Below are 24400 nucleotides of genomic sequence, written 5' to 3' on the forward strand. Positions count from 1 at the left end.
GTGCAGGACAACAGCCTGATGACTGTTTCCCTTTTCTCCTTTTTGTTATGTCCCACTGAGACCTTAATTTAGTTCACATTTCCTTGATGGGGCTCACACTTTGAGCCCCGTTATTATAATTGCCAGTTATCAGTTGACTATTAACACTGTTTTTCTAGTAGCTGTCACGCTATCCACTGAACATATTAAATAATAATAAAGAGCTTGTAAAGCGCATGGTTACACTAACTATTGTGTCCCCGCGCTGCGGCCAATGCTGCTAAGGGAGTGCCAAAGAAAGAGACTGGGCAAAAGTCAGATACACGGCTCTATATCTGGTAGAGCCATGTCTTCAATTTTTTCCTGAATTTTTTATCAGATTGTTCCATCCGGAGATCCTGTGGAAGAGCGTTCCACTGATTAGCGGAAAGAGCGAACCCCCCCCCCCCCGCCCATCATTTTCATTCTTTTGATCGTCTTCTAACTCTTAAGACTGCTTTCCTGGTAGCCATCACCTCGGCTAGACGGGTGAGTGAGCTCCAGGCTCTATCGTCCAAGCCTCCTTTTCTATCTGTTCATCCGGACAAGGTTCTCCTTCGGCCTCGTCCTTCCTTTCTATCGAAAGTGGTGACCCCCTTTCATCTTGGGCAATCTGTCACCTTGCCCACCTTCTTTCCGCCTCCGCATCCTTCCAAAGAGGAAGAGCGGCTCCACCGTCTGGACCCAACACGTGCGCTCTCCTTTTATTTGGACCTCACTAAACAGTTCCGAGTGGACGACCAGCTTTTCGTTGGCTACGTGGGTGCAAAGAAGGGCAAAGCTGTGCACAAACGGACCATCTCCCAGTGGGTCGTAATGTGTATAAAAAACTGTTATTCCTTGGCAAAAAAGGACCCGCCTGCGCGCCCATTCTACTCGGGCCACAGCGGCTACTACTGCTTTGGGACGGGGAGTCCCTTTGCAGGACATCTGTCAGGCGGCAACGTGGGCTTCGCTGCACACGTTTGCCAGGCATTATTGCCTAGACAGCCAAGTCCGGAGGGATGGCTTCTTTGGCCGTTCTGTCCTCCAGGACTTTCTGGTGTGATCTTGGTTCGCAGACCCACCACCGGGGTTGGTATTGCTTGGGTATCTATTCTAAGGTGAGGAATCTAACTAACGTGTTTCTTTCAGATGAACAAGTTACTTACCTTCGGTAACGATGTATCTGCAAGAACATTAGTTAGTTAGATTCCTCACCGACCCACCCATCCTCCCCGTTCTGCGAACTGACATCAAGGGTTAAGGCTATCCTTTTCAGGGCCCTAGATTTTTTGGCACCAGTGTCGGTCTCTTGCATGGCTCTGCGTTCCTGGCGCGGAAGGCTATGTAGAAGAACTGACGTCAGCGCGCGAGGGCGGCGTCTAAGTACTCCGACGACGTCATTCCGGCGCACGACGCCGACGACGGATGCGGAGCCGCAGACGACGCCTAGCGACGCGCAAGGGGTATTGCTGACACAAAATCTTCCGGATCCAGTCTGACGCCTGTGGATATTCTAAGGTAAGGAATCTAACTAACTAATGTTTCTTACAGATACATCATTACCGAAGGTAAGTAACTTGTTCTTCATACCCTGAACCTTTCAAAAGTATTGACTTTCTTACAGGAAATACCAGATTTCATCCTGACAACGGATGCCTCCATGGACGGCTGGGGTGGCCATCTGCAGGACCTTCAAATTCAGGGCTAATGGTCCAAGGCCCAGAAGCAAAGTCACATCAACAGCCTGGAGTTACAGGCCACATTCCTCTCCCTACAGGCTTTCCTTCCAAGGATTGTGGGATCTTAGGTTCTAGTCCAACACCACCATTATGTTTTACATAAACAGGGAGGAAAAAAATCTCACGCTGGCCACAGAAGCACAGGAACTGTGGGTTTGGGCAACAGAACACGGAATCTCTCTCGAAGCCGAACATGTTCCAGGTTTGCACAATACGCTGGCAGATGCTCTCAGCAGAGCCAGACACAATTGCCACGAATGGGAACTCAATCAATTGAGTTGAGGGAGAGTGTTTGCTCTATGGGGTAAACCAGCTCTGGACCTGTTTGCCACGAACAAAAATACCAAATGCCGATTCTATGCCAGCAGGTACCCTCTCCCGGGATCTCAGGGCAATACCCTTTCGATGCGATGGTCAGGGATATATGCCTATGCTTTTCCCCCATCCCATTGATTCCCAGAGTTCTAACCAAAATGAAGCTAGAGGGGTGTCGCCCGATTCTAATTGCACCCAGGTGGCCAAGGCAGTATTGGTTTCCGGAACTCCTTCACCTTTCAGAAACTAGACCTATTCGTCTCCCCCTCTTCTGTCCAGGGACAGCGGTCATGTACAGCACCCAAATCTGGAATCCGTACATTTGCATGCCTGGCTACTGAATTCCTGGAATTCAAGGACATGAGTATTTCTCAGGAGTGTAGAGACATTCTCTCAAAATCCAGAGCAGAAAGCACCAATAAGTCATACAAACTTATGCGGAAAACATTCTGTGTCTGGTGCCATCGAAATAATCTTCATCCATTTCAGGTTATCTTCTTTCTTTGGCAAAATCAGGCTTAGCTTTCTCTTCGGTTAAAGTGCATCTAGCCTCCATCTCTCGCTATAGAAAAGCTTCGAGTGGCACTGTATGCATCAAGTCTTGTCAAACAGTTCATGAAAGGACTATACCGTGTTTTCCCCACCAGTGCGGGCACCTCCCCTGGAATGGAACCTAAATGTAGTTCTCGCACAGCTTATGAAAAGGCCTTCTGAACCCATTCATAAAGTTGATTTTAAATACCTCACATGGAAAGTCGTCCTTCTTCTGGCCCTTACTTCTGCCAGGAGGGTGAGCGAGATCCAGGCTTTCACTATTAATAAACCTTTCTTGATTTTCAAAGACAATGCTGTGATTTTAAGGACTAATCCCACGTTTATTCCTAAAGTTCCTTCTCAGTGTCACCTCAATGAGCCGGTTATACTCCGATCTTACTTTCCGCAACCTTAGATTCCTGCGGAACAGGTGCTGCATATACTTGATGTTGAACGCTGCCTTAAGTTTTATCTTCAAAGAACTAAAGACATTAGAAAAAACTGCTTGTTGCTTATGACCAAGGCAGAGAAGGGACTGTTATAACAAAAGCCACTATTGCTAGATGGATTTCTGCAACAATCCGATTCTGTCAAACCAAGGCTAACTGAAGAGAATGGTAAACGCTCTCTCTACTAGAGCGGTTGCAACTTCAACAGCCCTATTCGCTGGGGTGACGGAAAAGATTTGCTGTGCTGCAACTTGGAGTACCACGCATACTTTCACGCAGCACTATTGCCTGGAATCCGCACAGGATGCTGATGCAGCAGTGGGCCAGGCAGTACTTCGTCATCTTTCATTAAGGTAAGCCTCTTTCTAGTCTTTGGGAAGAGACTTCTGTTTTCCTCTATGATAATTGCAGATGTTATACGTTATAGGTATAAGTGTATATGCCTATGTTAATGAAATATGTACAGCATTTCTTTTTAAGGTATGCCTTTGATTACGTTATTATCTTAAGCTTTTTATCCTCTCGTTATGGATATATATTTTTATATAACAAATTGTTGGTTTCATAAGTAATGTTTTCTACTTGGAACCTAAGATTTTGATTTCATGTGTGAAAGTCTCCCACCATCCGCAATAGACATCCTAAAGAAATTAATGGTACTGCTTACTATTCTGATTCAGGCATGTGAATCTATGAAAGATACCCCAATACTGAATAAGAAAATAAGTTACTTACTTGTAACATAATGGTTATCCAGTATTGGTATCTTTCATAGATTCACATGCACCCACCCTCCTCCCCGTAGAGGCAATTTCAGTTTCTATATCAGGGCATTCACTTCTTACTTGTGCTGGGAAAATCTGAGTGAAACTGCCTCTGCTGGGAAGGTTCTAGAGGGTGCTAATAGCTGATTGGCTCCTTTCAGCTTTTGGTCCTTTTTTGAAAAAGGACATAGGTTATGATAGCATGGCTTGGGGCCATTGTACCCTATGGCAGTTCTGGAATACTGCTTGTTTATTGTACCGTGGGACTCCCATCTCGACGACTGGGAATGATTCAGTCATATGAATCTATGAAAGATACCAATACTGGATAACCATTGTTACAGGTAAGTAACTTATTTTCTTTTTACTATCAGCGCATACGCTCTGCAAACGAAACATAAAGAGTAAATATTCTTTTCAGGAGCCGTAGTTCTATAAAATAAAAAACTCTTCTTGTGAAGTGTTCCCAGATTCTGTACATACCCAGATAGAGCTATCCCCGGGGTGGAGAAATAGGATCACAAGAAAGTACATGTTCCTTCCTAAGTGAATTGATTAATAGTGAAATGCCAAGAAGATGAAACTAAAGCTGTTATTCACAAACTCTGGAACAACCCTTCCAGTACCAGTGAACAATCATGTTGTACCTTGTGTGAATCCAGTAAGTTGTTAACAACAAATTTGTTTCCAGTATTTTTTTATTTTATAAACTTTTGCATTTTCCATAAGATGTTCACTTTTTAGATGGATATTTAATTGTTTTGGGAAGTAAAAACTTTACAGATCTTCACACTGAAATTGTATGAGCACCTCAAAGCTGTAATCCATGTTAAAAGGGCAGCTTAATTTTATTCAGTATACCGCTTGCTATTTAAGCTTTATTTTTATTTTTAGCAGGAAACCAGGAAGGAACAAAGTACATTCACAATATCCAGGGACTGTTTGCTCTTCCTTTTGGCAGAACAGCTAAGCCAGCTCATATTGCGAAAGTGAAAATGAAGTTCCGTTTTCTTGGCAAGTTAATGGCAAAAGCAATCATGGATTTTAGATTGGTAAGACGATTTTGATTGTTGGAAGGAACATTGAAATAGCTCGTTTTGTAAAAATGCACATTTTCAGCTAGATGGCATTTTTTAAATAGAGGTTTTTGATTTTATTGTGGAACAATTTTCATTTTTCCGTATGTTTTCCTTTGTACTTTACAGCATAGTCAATTGTCTATCATCAGTTGAGACATGAGACAAATCTGGTGGCTTATACACTAACCTCTAGTTAATTCTTTTAATTAAATGTGAGTTAATGTACGTTACCGTACTTGGAAAATGAAACCTCTTCATTTTTAAACCGTGTTGTGGTAATAAATTGGTTCAAAGTCATGCAAATTATCCTGAAATAAAAAATAGAAATTTGTTCAATAGAGCCTTCTAATGGCATATTAGTCCTGCAAACTGAGGCATAGACACTCTGTGAGAATGTTTGCCTTGCCAGAGAAGATGGTGTAATCCCGAAAGACAATCCTTCTCAAGAGTATATTCAAGAATGTATGTATTTAGTAATGAAGCTGCTTAACAATTTCAAGCCAACAATATGTGCAGTAGAGCACTATTTAGACATTTTTAACACAGGTAGTAATCATGCTTGAGGCCAAACTGGATAAACTGAGCAAAGGCCCTGCACACTCACCCATTTATATAGTTTATCCTGCTGACAAAAGTTAAGTCAAATACAATGGGGGAAGTTGGAAGTCGAAATCAGAATATCAGCACACAGCACCAGGAGTATATAGTTCATCTAATGTCTTTATATTCAGATTTTTACAGGCAATTTAAAAAAAAAATACTTTCAATCCAACGTAGGTTACCAACACAGCGCAGCATGCCTTTTAACTTTACATGATAATTTCTATTTTGTATGATAGACTCTTTATTACAACATGCAAATTCCAGCAGATTACACTTAATATGTGTAATTGTTCCTTCGTAAACATTGGTTTATGGTAAGACTTCCCATCATGCAACAGGTTTCTTCTTTACTCACAAGTATTCTTTGAGGTGCTTGCTCTAATGTTGATATTGTTACCTTAGGATTGGGAACGTATGTACACTACATAAGAATTTTTGTCATTACAGCCCTTGGTTGGAACTCTCAGATTGCGACTCCCTTGCTTAATTTGTATCATGTTGGGATTTTTGTCCTGAAGAAGCAGATAAAGCATTGCGAGAAATACTTGAAATTATGTTGGCTATCTAATGCTACAGTTTGTGTAACTGTGTTGGTAACTTATGTTGGATTAATTGTAATTCAATAAAACATTTTTTTTACTGAAAAACCGGAATATAAAGATATTAGATGATCTATATACTCATTGTGTTACGTGTTCCTATATTAGGATTTCGACTCCTCACTAGCCCCATTGTATAGGTAGTAATCATACATGGTTTAAATGTCTTTTGCCTACTATCTTGTGAATACTTCCCAGGTGTCAAACTGAATCCGGAAACTTTCAGAGCAGTTCTCCTGCACGCCTCTAGTGGGGTCATGCTGCTGAGCGCCAATTTTTCTCTGCTTCAGAAGTGATGAGGGGAGTTACTTTCTTTCTGTGCCTTCAGACTTCCATCCCAGAGCTTCTCCCTGGTCTTTGACAAGACTATCTGTTAAATTGTATGCAGTGTACAGGGCATATGTCACCCTCTGTATCCACAAGGTTTAAGCCATCCAGCGACTGTCGCAAACAAATATCTGTGAGGGTTCCGTAAAATGTCGGTTTGCGGTACCTGGGGTCGGACAACTGCAGGAAAGATCCCATTTTTATCATGGTCACCCTCACTTTTTACCACTGGTACTGATGTTTTTCTACTGATGTGCACTGGGTCCCTGCTAACCAGTCCCCACTTCCAGTGCTCTTTCCCTAAAACTTGGTAAAATAGTCTAATTTTAACACAATTGTCACACACTTTAGCACTCCGGTAGGTCCACAGTAAGTGGTATTCCTGGTACCTAGGGCATGGGGGTATTAAAGAGAGTCCATCAGGGCTGCAGCATGTATCATGCCTCCCTAAGGGACCCCCATACAAATTGAATGCAGCCTGCCCTTTGCGACTGAGCATAATGGTGCAAGCCTTGAGTGAAAACATGACATGACACACTCAATGTGTGCCATGCCAAAGTCACTGCATGTAATATATGTAAGGCACCCCTACTGCAGGAATGTCGTTACAACGCTAACCAATACTTTGCATGCTTTTACAATAACGTTTTTAGTTAGCGAATACCATTACAACGCAAGATTTTTTTTACATACCGTTATTTCGCATATGAATAGGAATGCATTTAAAATGGTTTTACAACATACACAATAACAATGCATACAATTACATCGCAATTTTATTTGCGAAAATCTATAAATCAATTTAAAAATTATCATAACCCCCTGGGAACGGGATGTATGGGAAATAGGAGTTTTGGGTGGGGGAGTAACATAATTCCTTTCTTCTGCTATTCTTTTTTATATCCTCCGTAACTTCCTGTATTAATCCCTTCATTTAAATATTCTCATTAATTTTATTTTCCTTTTATTATAAATTTTTCCCGAACTAATCCTACTTATATCTTCCTTTATTTTTTACGATTTCTTTTTCTATTACATTTCCGGAATTCATATACTCTACACTAAATCAAATTTTTTCCCACCATTCTCCTTACATATACATTATACTTCATTATTATTATAATTTAAACTCCTCTTACCTGTACACTTTTCTTCCACGCTTCTTCTCCTTTGCCCGTTATTCTTCCGTATGACGGTTTTACGTTACTGCGTTGAAGTTTTTATCATGAAAAGTGAAAAAGGACAAATCTTTTCTTTTTAACCATTGTCCAACCGTGTGAAAGCCTTTTTTTTTTAATTCTCTTTTCTTTATTGTGCCACACAAAATAAATGTTTTTATTGATCGTGACATTGCGGTAAGAAAAAATATTTGTTTATAAAAACAATCTTTTTCCTAATTAATTTCATTCGGCTTTGATATTAATACTCTTTTACTTATTTTTTAAAATAATCTATTAATACTCTGTGCATTTAAATATATGTTTTACTTACCTTCGTTTCGGTTGTTAGGGTATTAATACTCTGGGTTTTAACCCAATTAATGTTCTAATGGTAACTTCATTTCCGTTGTAACGGAATTTGCATTGTAACGGCATTTGCGTAGAAGAAGCATGCAAAATAATGACAAATGCGAACTAAAAAATGTGTAGTAAAGATATTTCGGAGTAATAGACGCGTTGTAATGGTAGTTTACCCTACTGCAGGACCTGTAGCCATAAGGCAGGTTGCATTACATTACATGTCAGGGCATATCTGCACGAGAAGATATTCTCCTGTACTGTCTATTTCAATTACTACATGGCACAAGGGAACAGGGAAGCCATCTTAAGTATATGTACTGCGTACTGGTCATTACGAGTTCCCCAGCTACATGATGGCTTTACTGAAACCTATGGTGTTTGGTATCAAACACCTTGTCTAAATAAATCTGTACTGTTGCCAGTACTAGATCTATTATGACATGCACCCAGAGAGAGTGCACCTTAAAGATTCCATCTCTGGTCTCAGCACTCCCTGACTTTCAAGGTCAGTCAGCAACAGCACAGCAAGTAGAAGCCTTCATGGAGTTTGTACTTCAGATCTTCAGCAATTTACTGGCTTCCTCTGGTGCGCTTTTGGGCCCCAAGGAGCCACGGGGGTCTTTGGTCTGACTTCTAGTGGATCCGTAATCTGGGACCCACAACCGGTCCAGCACCAACTTTGGTGCCCGCTTTGGCGCCATCCATTGCTCTGGCCCTGATCGCACCTATATTGATGCCGGATGAGGATGTAGAGCCTCTAGTGCTATCTAACTCCAAACTGAATCCACCATGGCTGAAAGTGTGCCTATTGCCAACCAGCACAGACCTTCTTTGAAATGCCTCTTTCTGATAACTTGCCCTTACCACATAGTAAGGCTAAGACTCTGCATAATGTATTTGACTCAGATTCTGAAAACAAAAACTATGTTGATGGGGACGATTATTTTCATCCATATGATGGATACAGATGTTAGGAAGAGCTTCAGGATGCCAGGGGGCTTGGCACTTCACCTATTCTGTCCATGTGTCTCTCCCAGGTTCTACTACAGAGGAAAGTGCCTCTTTGGCGGTTGTGATGCCAAAGAGCGTCTAAAGTATTAGACATATAATTGCCAACCATACAAATGAAAATTAATACTTGACTGAAGTTTTGCAGCCAGGCCAGAAGCCAGGTTTAACAAGTCACTTACTTGGCAGCCTTTTAGGCACTTCGGCCAAGCATAGGTTCGGGGCCACCCATCAAATGACAAGTTGCTTGTCACCATCGTCCTGCTCTTGGAAACTGAACTTTCCTAACGCAGCATCCCATTCCAGAGAGTCTAGTGGTTCAAGTTTCCACCAGCAGGGTCAATTTGAATGCTTTCTCTACCACACCTCGTGACAGTGAGTCCAAACAAATAGAGACTTTTGGCAAAATAATTGTCTCCTCCACAAGCCTTGAGCGTAGGTCGATCAATCTCAGTTGTCTCTTTGGCCTTTATTCCCATTTCCTTTGGAATATGTAAGCTCTGATTTTACTGGCTGTTCTGGGTGACATTAGTCTTTAAAGCAGGCTATTCAGGAGAGATGCAATGCAGAGAAGTTTGTGATATGCTGTGGAGTGGACACAACTGATTTACTAGGATGTGCCATGTACACAACTCTCTCAAATGCATCACTTTTAGGGGAGTCCTACAAAAAAAGATTCTCCCAAACAACTGGGTTGGAATTCCCCATATACACAGATAATAGAAGGCATTTTTTCAATAGAACAAATATATAGTATCAACAGTTCTTATGGATACATCTACATATAGATTTATCACCTTTTGAACATACCAGTAAGCCAGCATTCCATGGAAACCTTTCTTCCCAGCTCTCCCACGTCAACGTCCTAATGCATAAGCTCCGTGCACTACTGCGTGAGATTGGAGCCATAAGAAGCCCTTGTTGGTGTGCTGATGTCCGTTCCATTCTAATCTCGCCTTCCAACACATACTTTTTTTTTCTAGGCTCTCCATAGTACTAGGAATCATGCAACATTTTTTCCAGGAATAGCAACGAATGTCGCCTCTGAGGAAGTCTGGATTCAAGCCTTGCAAGGAATGTGAGGGTCAATTGTCGTTCACTGACCCCCACGATGACTGTCTTTCGTGTTTAAGTTCGAACCACGATGTCAACACCCCATGGGTCTGCTTTCTTACTCCTTGGGAGGTTTTCTGTCAGCAGGCGCCATTCCTGGTGTTTCAGGTTTCCTGGCTTCCGCCGGCGCCAATAAGGATTATGCCATCACCAGTGGAAAAGGTACGTCAGGAGTCTCTGACTCCTAGTGAACCTCCAGAGTCGACTGGATCCGGTCTGCTGACATGTGCTGATTAGTTGGCTAAGCTCCTATCGCCAGTTTTGCCTTACTCGATGCCGATGCTCAAGCATAGGTCCCAGATAGAGGTCCAAAGGCTTACTGAGGAGGAGGAGAAGTAGTTTTATGAGCGGGTATGGAAGAAGGTGAAATCGTTGCTTTGGATCCAGAGTTTGAAGGCCTAGAGGTAACAAGTGGTTTGGATATCTCCCGGAATGGTAGTTGCTGTCTCCAAAAGGCATTCCACTGCCTGAAGTCACAATATATCACTCAGTGTTAAAAGAAAAAAAAAGGCTGCAGAGATGCTAGAGTTGCCTGTGCTTTCTACTGAACTCAAAATAATTTTCTTACAGAGGCATTGCACTCTTCAACTTGCTCATCAAAGCCCTTGCTGCCTTTCAGTGAAGCTCACAGTGATTCTTGAAATTTGGCAAAAACCTGCGACATCGCACAGCAGTGAAAGTTTGGTGGTACAAGCTTCCTGTTCTTCGAAGCTAACGTCATGATCATTTCCAGCAACTCCTGCAGTTGGGGAGTCCAAGAGCATGGAACAGTCTGCAAAGAAGGTGGTTTCTTCTGATAGCATGGTCTTCAGTACGATCAATGCAACATGTTAGTTGGGAAGATTCATTCATGCGTTAATGGAATTAGCCATGGTAGTGGTCTGACAAAGTTCAGGGACGTTTTTCAGAATTATAGTCAAGCATCTGCCCATTAAGTCATGCAGTCTGGGTTTGATACGGCTGATTCAGTGGCCAGGGCAATGGGATCTTAGGTTGTGCCTTGGAGACACGCTTGGTTAAGGGGGGGTCTGGCTTCTCGCCGGATGTGCAAGCAACTTTAATAGACTTGCCATTAAATGGTTCAAGGTTGTTTAGTGCAAAAGCTGATTCTGCCTTGGAGAGATTCAAGGACAGCAAAGCAACAGCGAGATCTTTGGGCCTACAGTCGCAGCCTAAATATTATATGCAATATTGTCAGTTCCAGGGGTTTGACCAGAATTTTTCCTTTCAAGGCATAAGCCAATATCATTCAGATCAACAGCAGCAGACATCCAATTCCCTCGGCAGAAGTTATAGAGGGCGGGGCAGAAGCAGGCATGGAGCTGCCATTCAGCCTTCTTCCTCCTCTTCCTCCCTGGCCAATGTCACAGGAAAGTGGCCAATGTCACAGGAAAGTAGCCAATGTTCTGCCATCTTAGAGCATGCTTGTCCAGTGGGAGAACGGCTGACCTATTTTCTACCTCAATGGATATCTTTAACAACACATTTTTGGATATGTGGAAAATGGGTACTCCCTACCCTTCCAAGAGTTTTCCCCACCTTTTCCTCCTCAACATGGCTGTTGTACAGAGCATATTCTGCTCTTCCAACAGGAGGTTCAAATTCTGCTTCAGTAGGACACAGAAGTGTTGGTTCCAGAGCAGAAACTGGGTCAGAGATGCTATTCCCGGTATTTCCTGATTCTCAAAAAGGATGGTCACTTGCAGCCGATCTTCAACTTCAGGATTTTGAACAGGCTCCTAAAGCAGGAAAAGTTCAAGATGCCGACCCTTGCACAAGTAGTGCTTACGCTGTAGAAGGAAGACTGGATGGTTTTGATCTGTTTGCAGGATGTGTATTTTCACATACCCATTCTGAAATGGCACAGGAAGTATCTCCGTTTTACTGAGGGGTCTTAGTATTATCTGTTTGTGTTTTTTCTGTTTGGTCTTACTTCCAAACCTCGAGTCTTCAGTAAGGTGATGGCATTGGTCACAGCACATTTTAGAGATTGGGAATACCAGTATTCCCTTACCTGACCGATTGGCTGAGCAAAGTTAGGAATCCAGGGTTGTTGCATCAGCTTTACTATCAGCGTACCCAAATCTCACCTAGAGCCTTGTCAGCACTAACTGTTCACAGGGGCAGGACTGGACACTACGGTGAATCGAACCTATCCTCCTCCTCAGAGGATTCTGGACATTCAGGCTATAATTCAAATGTTTCACAATGGAGCTATGGTTCCAGTCCTGAAGGTCTGATGGCCTCCTGCATTCTATTGGTCACTGGCACATGAGGCCCCTCCATTGGTGCCTCAACAGGCAGTGGTTTCAACACAACGGGGATCTCAGAGAGGTGGTCAAGATCTCCAGAGACACTGCCGAGGATCCTTAGTGGTGGGGTGTGTCCAGCAATCTGTCCCAAGGGAAGCCTTTGACCCTCCGCCACCGGTGGCCACAGTGATAACGGTTGCCTCCACTCTAGGGTGGGGAGCTCATCTGGGGAATCTGGCGATCAAAGGTCTTTCGTCTTCACAGGAAAGGTGGTTACATATCAATCTTCTTGAATTGCGGGCGATTCATCTGGCTCTCAAGGCCTTCCTCCTTTTTGTTTGCGGTCAGTCAGTTCAAGTCTTAACAGACAATACTACAGCTATGTGGTACATAAACCAGGATGAGTGGGGGTCATATCATCTCTGCAGAGAGGCTCTAAGATTCTAGTCCTGGGCTCAGGACAGTCAGATCTTCATCTTTGCAAATCACTTGGCTGGAGTTCTGAAGTGCGTGTGTACAGTCTCAACTGCACTTTTCTGCCGATCACATGTGGTGTCTCCATCCAGAAATGGTACAACACATTTCCTGGCTATGGAGGGACCCCTCTGATAAACCTATTTGCCATTCAAGAGAATTCCACTCCCCATTGTTCTGCAGCCTTCAGTATTCGTTGCAGGGAGATCTGGGGCACCTGTTTCAATTGGCCTGGGGCGTCCAGCTGTTTTACACGTTTCCTTCCCAACCCCCTTCCCCGCCAATACCATCAGGTTCTGAGGAAGATTCACCAAGGCAGGGCCAAAGTCATATTAATAGCCCTGGATTGGCCACGAAGAGTATGGTCTACAGACCTTCACCTCTCTGTGCCCTCTGCTCCGTCTTCCTCACATGGGAGACCTCCTCTCAAATGGGCTGGTTCTACACCCCCACCTCCAAAGCCTGCACCTATATGGCTGGAGATTGAATGGGGGCAACCTGATGGTTTTTTTTCTCTTCCTCCCGATGTGGTGGATGTTATTCTATCAGCTAGAATATACTTCACCAAGTCGGTTTATGCTGGCAGATGGGCGAAGTTTGTAAAGTGGTGTCAAGAAAATTCTATTAACCCTTTAAAAGCCCATTTGTTTGAAATACTGCATTTTGCGTTTTCGCAGCAAGGTTGTGCGGTTGCGACAGTTACAGGATACTTGTCTGCCCTTCCTGCATTCCTCTGTTTACCTGACCAACCTTCCCTTTTAAAAACCCCTATAGTGTTAAGGTTTATCTGAAAGAAACGCGTTAGTTATAGATTCCTTACCTTAGAATTATCCCCAGGCGTCAGACTGGATCCGGAAAGTTTTTTCGTCAGCAGTACATCTGCGCATCAGAAGGTGGCGCCGGTCGGCTCCGTGTTCGTCGTCGTGGTCGCCAGGATGACATCGCAGCAGCTACTTAGACCCACCCTTGCGCGCTGACGGCAGTTCTTTCCTTTTCCACACCAGCCAGCGCAGATCCGGCCGGGAAGAGCGGTACCTCAGTCATTTTTTGACTTAAGTTTTTCTTGACTTTTGTCGACGTCTTGTTTCGAGTCTCCGACTCCGAACAGGTGCACGAGGGATGCCCGGTTTTAAGACCTGTGGTTCCTGTACCCGATTGATGTCGGTGACGGATCTGCACCGCATGTGCCTCGTTTGCCTGGAGCGCGACCATGACCCCAAGTCGTACTCTGTCAGTTGTTGACGCCAAAGGCTTTGCGGGAGCGGCCCAGAAAGCTGTTTGAAAGACGGCAGTCGGCTCCGCGCTGTTCGAGGTCCCGATCGTGAGGGAGGTCGAGGGACCGGTCACGGAGCCACCATCTGTCCGGCTCAGTCATCGAAGTCTTCGCACTCAGGGTCGGGTAAGTAAAAGCATAAGAAGAAGACGGAGCAGCATCGTCGATCTTCGCCTTCTTCCCGTCGGTCGGCCGACTAGACGAGACTCGCGGGTGGTGCCACTCCCGCGGCTCCGCGTGCGGAGCCTGAAGAGTCGACTCTGTGCTTCCCTCCCTTTCCGAGACCCGGAGCTACACCCGCCCAGCTTCGTATGTTCTACGAGGTGATGCATGCCATCTTTGGGCAGACTGACCCTGCTGGGGGTCTAGGTCTTTGCTGCCAGCGGCTCCGGCGCCGCAGGCCCCCCTTGGATCCAGGCCTGGATCCGGATCGGCGCTGGTTGACCTTATTACACCTCCACCGGCGCCGCTTTTGACGGCACCACTTCCGTGCCAGACGCCAGTCGGCCCCCCGGCCGGCGTCGACCCCAGCCTCCTTTCTGACGTGGACACGGTGCCGGACCAGCGTCAATCGATGCTGAGAGGGGTTTTCGTTCCCCTGTTCACTTCTGGGGGCCCTTTCCAACCGCCTTGGCAACCAGAGGAAGATGAGGACGACTGGGAGGGGTCAGGTGACCCTTTTACTGACCAGCTTGGTTCTGAACAGGATTGGCGAGAGGAACTGGGGATGCCAGTGGCCTTGACACTTCACCCGACCTGGCATGTTGTCTCCTCCTACCGTGGCTACAGAGACTCTCAACCTCGAGCTTCCTATGGTGGCGGTCAGGATTAACCTCCTGACTGAGGTGCTTCAACTGGCGGCGAGCTCTTCGGAGTCCCTGCTTCCGTTTAAGAGGTCCTCACTGACATCCTTTTGGGCACATTGGTCCAGGGTCAACACGGGGGCTCCCGTGGACAGTATGATCGCCTGACGCCGGCTCCAGGCGACCCCACTTTCCTCTCCCAACACCCCACCCCGGAGAGCTTGGTGGTCCAAGCTTCCACCTCCAAAAGCGCCTTCCCTACCGCTCCACCGGAAAGGGAATCCAAGAAGCTGGACCATCTTGGGAAGAAAAGTTTCTCTTCCGCCAGCTTAGGGCTGCGATCCACCACATGCCTCTTGGGCCGTTATTCGCACTCAGTGTGGGATACGGTGGCACAAGGGCTACCACAGTGTCTGGAGGAGGCCTGGACAGTGCTCTCCCAGGCTGTCGCTGCTGGGAGAGATGCTGCAAAGTTTACGATCCGTTGTGGGCTGGACACCGCCGACTCTCTGGGCAGGACTATTTCAACGTCGGTAGTGCTTCGTCGCTACGCCTGGATGAGGTCCACTGGCTTTTCAGGGGATGTCGAACACCTTGATGGACATGCCCTTTGATGGGCGTTGCCTCTTTGGCGACAAAGCAGACAACGCCCAATAGCACTTCAAGGACTCCCGGGCTACGGCCAAGCCCTTGGGCCTCTCCTCCCATCCGGCGCAGTCTGCTTTTTTGCCCCTTTCATGGCTACGGAAGGGGTGCTCTGCTACGTCCCACACAGGGCCACTGGCTGCAGCAAGTTACCCAACCTTTGCGCCGTGCAAACGTGGGAACCAGCGTTGTGGTTCAGGGGGCCAGCGGGCGGGCCACTCCACCAACCCCTCCTCTGCAGCAGCCTCCAAACCTTCCTAGTCTGACCTTTCAGGCCCATCAAACACCAGTGGGCGGCAGGATTCGCCATCTCCTCCCCCACTGGCACACCATCACTTCGGACACGTGGCTTTTGCAGATAGTCCGAAGGGGCTACTCCCTCCCCTTCGAGACTACCACTCCAGCCATGCCACCTCGTTACCACCGCATGTTGGAGGATCATCTGGCACTTCTCCAGCAGGAAGTTATGGCTCTCTTGGCCGAGGGAGCCATTGAGCGCGTTTCTGTCCCAGAAGTAGGTCGAGGTTGCTACTCCCACTACTTACTGGTTCACAAGAAGGACAAGGGCCTGTGTCCTATCTTGGATATCAGAGACGTCAATCACTTCCTCCGGTAGGAGAAGTTCAAAATGCTGACACTTGCTCAGTTCTTGTCTGCTCTCGACCCGCAAGACTGGGTGGTAGCGTTGGATTTGCAGGACGCTTATTTTCACATACTGTCCTGCTGGCCCACCGGCGTTTCACGGTAGGCCACAAACATTTTCAGTTTACCGTGCTCCCATTTGGCCATGCCAGCGCCCCTCGGTTGTTCACGAAAGTGATGGTTGCAGCTCATCTGCGCAGATCAGGGGTTTGTCTTCCCCTATCTTGTCGACTGGCTGTTGAAGGTGGGCTCGCCCCTGACAGTCGTCTCCCACCTCCAGACTATGGCCGACCTCCTGCATCTGCTGGGGTTCTCCATCAATGTGCCGAGGTCGCACCGGATTCCCTCTCAGAAGCTCCTCTTCATTGGAGCGGTTCTGGACATGGCACAGTTTCTGGTCTATCCTCCCGAACAGCGAGGCTAAGACATTCGGGCTATGATTCTGATCTTTCATCCCTTGTCCCGGGTTTTGGTCAGAATGACCCTGAGGCTGCTGGGCCTCATGGCCTCCTGTATCCTGCTGACCAATCATGCCAGGTGGCATATGCAGGCTACAGTGGGACCTGAAGTTACAGTGGGCACTGCGTTGGGTGAATCTGCCCGACTATGTTCGGATCTCAGAGGGCACTGCTCAACTGCAGTGGTGGCTCACGAACCAGGATTGGGTCAGTGGCAGATCCCTCTCCTTTCCCCAACCCGACCACACTGTGGTGACGGATGCCTCCCTTCTAGGATGGGGCGGCCACATTGGAGAGGCCTCTGGTCTCCGGCGGAGTCCGGGCTTCACATCAACCTCCTGGAGCTCCGGGTGATTAAATTTGCACTGAAGGCATTCCTTCCCTCTGTCTGGGGAAGAGTAGTGCAGGTGTTCACGGACAACACCTCTGCCATGTGGTATTGCAACAAACAGGGTGGGGTAGGGTCGTGGACCCTATGTCAGGAGGTCCTTCGCCTCTGGACATGGCTAGAACATCAAGGCAGTTCCTTGGTGGTTCAACACCTGGCAGGTTCTCTGAACGCCAGGGCGGATGAACTCAGCCGCAGGTGCGTGATGGATCACGAATAGCATCTTCACTCGAAGGTGGGGCAAGGTCTCTTTCAACAGTGGGGAGAGCCTTGGTTAGATCTATTCGCCACCGAAGAAAACGCGCAATGTCAGCAATTCTGTGTTTTGGAATTTCCAAAGCGGCACTCGCTCGGCGATGCTTTTCGTCACGAGTGGATTTGCGGTTTGTTGTACGCCTTTCTGCCTGTACCACTTCTGCCCAGAGTGCTGAAGATCAGACGCGACCGGGCCCACGTCATTCTTGTGGCTCCTGATTGGGCAGGAAGAGTCTGGTATCCCGAGCTGCTCAACATGGCCATCGATCCTCCGATCAGACTGCCTCTTCGGGAGGATCTTCTATCGTAGCAGCAGGGGACGTTCCTCCATCCGAACCTGTCCAGTCTCCACCTCCTGGCGTGGAGATTTAGCGGCGGCAGTTGATGTCTTTTGACCTGGCTCCCGAAGTCTGTGATGTAATCTTGGCAGCCAGGCGTCCCTCCACAAAGACGGTATTCGCCTGCAGGTGGGACAAATTTGTGGCATGGTGCACAGCAAAGGCTGTGGATCCCCTTTCTTCCCCTCTCTCTGAAGTACTCTTGTTCCTTCTCTCTTTAGCCCAGTAGGGCTCTGCTCTGTGCACTATCAAGGGCTACCTTTCAGCCATCTCTGCTTTCCTTCGGCTGTCAGATCAGCCTTCTCTTTTCAAGTCCTTGGTAGTTAACCGTTTCTTGAAAGGCTTAACGCATCTCTTTCCTCCAATTCCTGTTGTTATGCCTCAGTGGGACTTAAATCTTATACTAACTTAATGTGCGCTCCCTTTGAGCCGCTTCATAACTGTCCTTTACATCTCTTGACTCTTAAGACTGCTTTCCTGGTAGCCATCACTTCTGCTAGAAGGTTAAGTAAGCTCCAGGCTCTTTCCTCAAAACCTCCTTTCCTGTCTGTTCATCCAGACAAGGTGGTTCTCAAACCAGTCCCTCCTTTCTTCCTAAGGTGGTCACTGCCTTCCACATCTGATAGACTACTAGCCGCAGATTCCTTAATGCAGAATTATCCCCAGGCGTGAGACTGGATCCGGATTTATTTTTTACCACATCATCTGTGCGCCGGGGGCGGCACCACGTGACCCCGCCCTGACGTCCGCGGACGTGACCTCAGCGAGGTCACAAGTCCCACCCCGGCGCGCTGACGTCAGTTTCCTTCTTTTCCGCGTGCAACACGGATCCGGGGTGAGTTCCCTTGACCTGTGTTCAGGCCTCTTTTAACACCTTTGCTTTGGGAACAGTGTGCAATGCCTTCGGGTTTCAAGACGTGTGCTTCTTGTGCGCGTCAGATGTCGGCTACGGACCCTCACCCTATTTGTATGTGTGGTTGGGCGAGCACCATGATTCTACGGACTGCGACGCTTGTCAGCATCTCAAGCCGAAGTCGCTGCGGGAGCGCTGATGAAATTGCTTTCGGCCCGCTTGTCCAGATCGAACTCGTCACAGAGTCCGTCCCCTACCTCGGAAGGGTCCAGAAGCCGCCGATTCCGGATGCGGCATCGTCCTTCACCAAGGCCCCACGGGTGTCGCTCGCCCGCTGGTAAGTCCTGCAGCTTGCCACCGAGGCCCTGTCCTCATTCTGCAGAGAGCGCGGGTTCCTCTCGGGACGTGCGCCCTCGCCCGTCGCCACCCTATCTGCCGTTTCCTGGCATTGGGGTGACAAGAGCCCAAATGAAGGCCTACGCTATGGCTCTGCAGGCTTCTTTGGGCCCCCTCCTCTTCCTGAGACGTCCACGGTTCCCTCGCCATGCACGGGGCCTTCCGTGAACTTGCCGGCGGCTTCGCCCCTGGCGCTGACAAGTTCGGCTTCAGGCTTTGGAGGTGTGGTGTCGTCGAGGTGCGGCCCTAAGGGGTTCCCCTCTTTGACCCATGGCGTCCCTGCCTCGCCGCAAAACTCCGCGGGGTTCCCTGTGGTGTCACAGGAGGTCGCCGGGATTCACGGCTCGTCCCAGAGTCCCGCTCGGTCCTCTGGGCAGTCAGCTGTCTTATCTGAGGCCGAGCCGATGCCTGTCCGGCGTCGACGGCTTTCCTCCCCGGCCCTGCAGGCGCCACGGGGGGTAAGGCCGGGACCCGGGGCGCCTCCCCGAGTTCCTCTCGGTCCTCTGCGCAGGCAGCTGCCTCGTCGGACATCAAGCCGGTGCCTTTTCGGTGCCGTTCATTGGCCGCTTCGGCTCAGACCCAGCCCCCTTCTCCGATGAGGCATGTGGTGGTGGTCGACTCGGCACCCCTGGGGGGCACTTCGGCGCCGATCGAGGACACACTGGTGCCCGTGGCAGTCTCCCCGGTGCCGTTCCGACGTCGGATCGTCGACTCTTCTCCAGATGTCCCTTCCTCTCCAGAGGATTGTCATCTCCTTGTCTCCTCTTCACCGGAGACTGGACGCCGCATCGTTGCCTTTTCCCCGGTGGCTTCCAGGGCGGGTTCTACGTTGTCGCCGCGTCCACAGCCCCTGGACCCGCTCTTCCGCACCTTGCAGTTGATTGCCCCGCAGGCTTCTCCGGAGACCCCTCAGGCCCGCACTCATCCATGGGTCTTCCATCCTACAGGGTCTGGCTGTTTCTTCCTCCAGCAGGGCATTGGGACGGGCGGCTTAGTTGTAGCATTCGCCCATGGAAGAGTTGCCTCTCCCCCCCCCCCCCCCCCCTCCTCCCCTCCCTCCTCTAGAGCGTTTCAAGGACTCACGGGCTAGGGCCAAGTCCTTGGGCCTCTCTGCTCGCCCTGAGCAGTCTGCTTTTTGCCCCTTTCGTGCCCCACTATGTCCCTTTACCACGTAATTTCATGGTAAAGGTATGCATGGCTACGGTTGCGACCTACACCCACCCTAAGCTACAAACTCCCCCCTCCCTGCCCTGAGGTCCAAATACCCTGACTCCCCTCCCAACCCCCATTCTGTCCCTAACCCTTGAACACTAACTTGACACTCTCCCCTTCCCTCCTTCCCCACCGTCTTGTGCTGTCCCTAAAACTACCTCTTCCCCTGCCCTTGGGCTTTAAACTCAAATTCTTTTAATTACTACCCCGAGCCCTATAAACTACCCATTCCCCTCCCCTTGCCCTGAGGCCTAAAACCCTGTCCCTTAAACTCTGTTCCCGACCTCTTCCCACACCGTGCTGTCCCTAAAATTACCCTAACCCCTTCCACTGCCCTTAGGCCATATACCATAACCCCTAATTTAAAAAACGACCCAGACCCCCAACCCTGAAGGCTACCCAGCCCCGCCCTTAAAACTACCCACGACCCCCAGCCTTAAAAACTACTCCCGACCCCCCCACCTCTGAAAACTCCCCCAGCCCTGAACATTGGCCCTTAACCCCCCCACCACCCTGAAAACTACACCCGAACCTCCAGCCCAGAAACCTATCCCTGAACCTCCAGCCCAGAAACCTATCCCTGAACCTCCAGCCCACAAAACTACCCTGACACACCCAGCCCACAAAACTACCCCAACACCCCAGTCCAAAAAACTACCCCCAACACCCCCGCCCAGAAAACTACCCCCAACACCCCCCGCCCAGAAAACTACCCCCAACACCCCCCGCCCAGAAAACTACCCCCAACACCCCCGCCCAGAAAACTACCCCCAACACCCCCGCCCAGAAAACTACCCCCAACACCCCCGCCCAGAAAACTACCCCCAACACCCCCGCCCAAAAAACTACCCCCAACACCCCCGTCCAGAAAACTACCCCAACACCCCTGGGCCCAGAAAACCACCCGACCCCCGCAGTCCAGAAAACTACCCTGACCCCAGCCCCGAAAACTGCCCAGCCCAGCCCCACTTAACTCACCACGGCTCTCTTCCTGACGAAGTCTTCCTGCTGCCTGCAGCAGCTAGACCGCGCACTGCCTTAATCACACACGTGTGGCTAAGACATATGCGTGGTTAAGACCAGAGTAATTGAGCTTGCATAGTCGGAACACGCGTGAATAAGACTAGTGTTCTGACTGTTTCCCCTACCTCTTCTACCCAGGGTTCTAAAGATGATCAGGATTATCCAGGCTCAGGTCATCCTAGTGGTACCAAATTGGGCCAGAAGTGTTTGGTACCTGGAACTCCTGGCACATGAGCATTTGTCCTCCAATTAAGCTGTCACTTAAGGAAGATCTTCCTTCGCATCAGCTTGCAAGGTGTTCTACCCGGTCCTGCTCACTTTGCATCTCCATGCTTGGAGATTGAGCAGCAGCAGTTGACATGCTTCAACCTGCATACCAAGGTCGTTGATCCAATCTTGGCATCCCTTCACTAAATCAGGATTTGCCAGCCATTAGGAAAAACTTGTGGGGGGGGGTGCAGCACCCAAAAGAATTGACTGTTTACAGGTAAAGCTGTCTAAAGTGTTGTTGCCTGTGCTCTCCCAAGCCCGGGTAGTGATTTCCTTGGGCAATGCTGAGAGCTGCATATCGGCTCTTTCAGCCTTCCTGTAGTTGCCTTATCAGCCTTTGTTGTTTAAATCACCAGTTGTGATGCTTTTTTTAAGTTTGCAACATTTGTTTCCGCCGAAACCCTTTGCAATGCTCCAGTAGGACTTGAACTTAGTTCTCACATTCCACCACATGTGCGTCACATTGATCCATTTCTCCTTGAGACTTCTATCCTTAAAGACAGGCTCATTCCACCAGGGCCAAAGCTGTTAATGCTGTGTTAGCACGTTGAGTGCCTGTCTTGGCCACCCATCGGGAATCCATGTGGGCTTTGGTGCACATGTTGACAAAGTAGTACAGCCTCGACAGTCAGGCTGGTACTGCTTTTGTATCTATTCAAAAAGTGCGGTATCTGCAGCTAGAAGTCTCTATCAGAAGAACAAGTTACTTACCTTCGGTAATGCTCTTTCTGGTAGACTCTGTCCAGCTGCAGATTCCTCTCTCTCTCATCCTCCTTCTTAATATCCCAATTTTCGTTATTTAAACACCGATCACACCAATTTGTTTTTGGAGCCCTACGTCTGGGAGCGTGGACAGCCTCAAAAGCAGCTGATGGCATGCATGAGCAGCACCTATATAGGCTTTGTATGTTACTTCCGGAGCAGAACGGCGTCCGTGCAGAGCCGCACGGCGCCACCTACTGCAGTACAGAGGTACTGCCAGCCTGATGGCTGGGGAATATTCAAAAGGTGAGGAATCTGTAGCTAGATTGAACTCTCTACCAGAACCCATGTTACCGAAAGATAGCTATCTTGTCTGTTTGTGTCCTCACATGGAGGAATGCTGGTCTGTCGGCTTAAGCTAATCTGATCTTATTGGAGTTTTGCCAACTGTCATTGCATATGGCTGACATCTGTCTAGATTGGCACAGTGGGTGAAAAATCAATGAGCTGTAACGCTGCACTGAGTGATCGCCAGTGACTGGGATTCTATCATTCCTTCCATCACTTTAGTCTTTGTTGTGATTGCTGAGCTGTGATTGAAGAGCGATGGATTCAGGGGGCTGTGTGTTATGTGATGGTTTAGGCGAGATGGGACTCTAGTGTAGGTTTGTGGTCCACATGGGAGAGAGCGAGCTTTAATCAGGCCGTGTACGATTAAACTTAAGTGGGCAAATATTTCTTTGAGAATGGTTTGTTCAACTTGGTGAAAAAAGAGTCAATGGTTTAAGCATTGGAAATGAAACCTTAACTGCAGAGTCACCATCTCTGACTGATGTTCGTGTTCTATTGTATTCTGGTGGCATTAACTATCTTTACTTAATGTCTGTTTGCAACAATAACTAAAATAAAATGAAGGATGTTAAAGCACAAAAGCCTTGGGTTTGAAAGAGTTCAGCATTTTAGCAAATACATTTCCCTTTTTTTAAAGGTGGACCTTCCTCTTGGCCTTCCGTTCTATAAATGGATGCTGCGACAAGAAACATCATTAGTTTCTCATGATCTTTTGAACATTGATCCAGTAGTAGCAAAATCAGTTTATCATCTTGAAGATATTGTCAGGCAAAAAAAGAAGCTGGAAAAGGACAAATCACAGGTAAAATATGTTACAGGACAAGCTGAAAAAAGATTTTGTGTTTTCTAGAGGATGTTGAATGCATACTGAATGCTTTTGCTGTAATCTTAGTTTGGAGTCTTTATATTTAGTTTTCCAAAATGTAAACAAAAGAAATCTCGTAGCAGCCAGCTGCGATGGTTTTAATAATAATTTGATATTTTGTAAACCTACTTTCTAGTGGTTATTTACTTTTACATGTTCCTTAAAGGATCTGTCTTCCCACCGATTAGGAGGAATACTGGACATTTTTTCTTTATCCAAAATGGCTCTCTGCGCACACTATCCAACCTTGGACCCTGCTCCTTGTGCTTCAATATAGCAGGTCCATAAAGAGCATCACCTGTACTTGTGGTGCCAGTTATTTTTCCCCCATGCCTCTGCATATGCTATATCCTGCACTTTGGAGGTTTTTGAGAGTTAGGGCATTTTTCAGTGTTTTTTTCGCATGTTTGCTGGAGTTTTTGAGAGGACATGCCTATTTATTTTTTGTGAAGAAATTCTGAGAACATGGAAGAACCAGAGGGCATTACCATATGTCGCCCCCCTACCTAATGCCCAGTTACGCTCATCAAACCTAAAATGTCAAGCTGCCCTGAATGAGCGTTATCTAAAGCCTGAGAAGTTTAATGCACTTTAGAATGTTGAGAGCAATTGTATGTGTGGTCTAGGATTTCAAAATGTTAATGTTCATCTCTTATTAGATTGTTCACATTTTTATTGGATTGTGTGATTTTTAAAACCACTTTTTATCAAATGTTTGTCATTGATCTGAAGCACTTGCACTTTTGACGAACGTGGACTTTTTGGATGTCGCATGTGCCCTTGCAAAGTTTGTGAAATAAAGTTTGAACTAGAAATATGATGATCTCAAAATGTTGAGATTGAAGCTACTTATAATATTTTGACTTGCAGAGGTGCATTATGGAGACAAATAATGAAAGTAGCTGGCTATGCAGAGCTGTCATGGTAGTGCTCACTGGGAAGAGGGTAGGATGGAGTTGGGAGAGTAATTTATGTATGTATTTGTTTTAAAGACTTTTGTCTAAACATAAATATATTTGAACTGAACTGACATTCTGAAATGCTTAGACTTGATGCCATGCTGCATATGTTGCGTCATTCAGTTGCCTTTGATACTCTAGAAAGCTTCATCTTTTATATTCCAACTTGTGTATCAGGTGTGCCCCAA

At 47.4% G+C, this 24400-nt stretch overlaps 1 protein-coding gene across 15 annotated transcripts in view; it reads left to right on the forward strand.

The window, feature by feature from the left end:
• TRIP12 (thyroid hormone receptor interactor 12) overlaps positions 1-24400 on the forward strand; it is a 1120962-nt gene that overhangs the window by 1034399 nt on the left and 62163 nt on the right. For 11 of the 15 annotated variants that reach the window (XM_085634980.1, XM_085634991.1, XM_085634979.1 and 8 more), the window contains 2 exons: positions 4699-4856; positions 23026-23190. In XM_085634980.1, coding sequence (XP_085491106.1) covers positions 4699-4856; positions 23026-23190 — 323 coding nt within the window. The remainder of the gene's footprint in view (positions 1-4698; positions 4857-23025; positions 23191-24400) is intronic. The other 4 variants (XM_085634983.1, XM_085634987.1, XM_085634984.1 and 1 more) reach the window with 1 other exon arrangement.

This window comes from Triturus cristatus, chromosome 11 (assembly GCF_964204655.1).
Source record: "Triturus cristatus chromosome 11, aTriCri1.1, whole genome shotgun sequence".
Classification (NCBI taxonomy): Eukaryota; Metazoa; Chordata; class Amphibia; order Caudata; family Salamandridae; genus Triturus; species Triturus cristatus.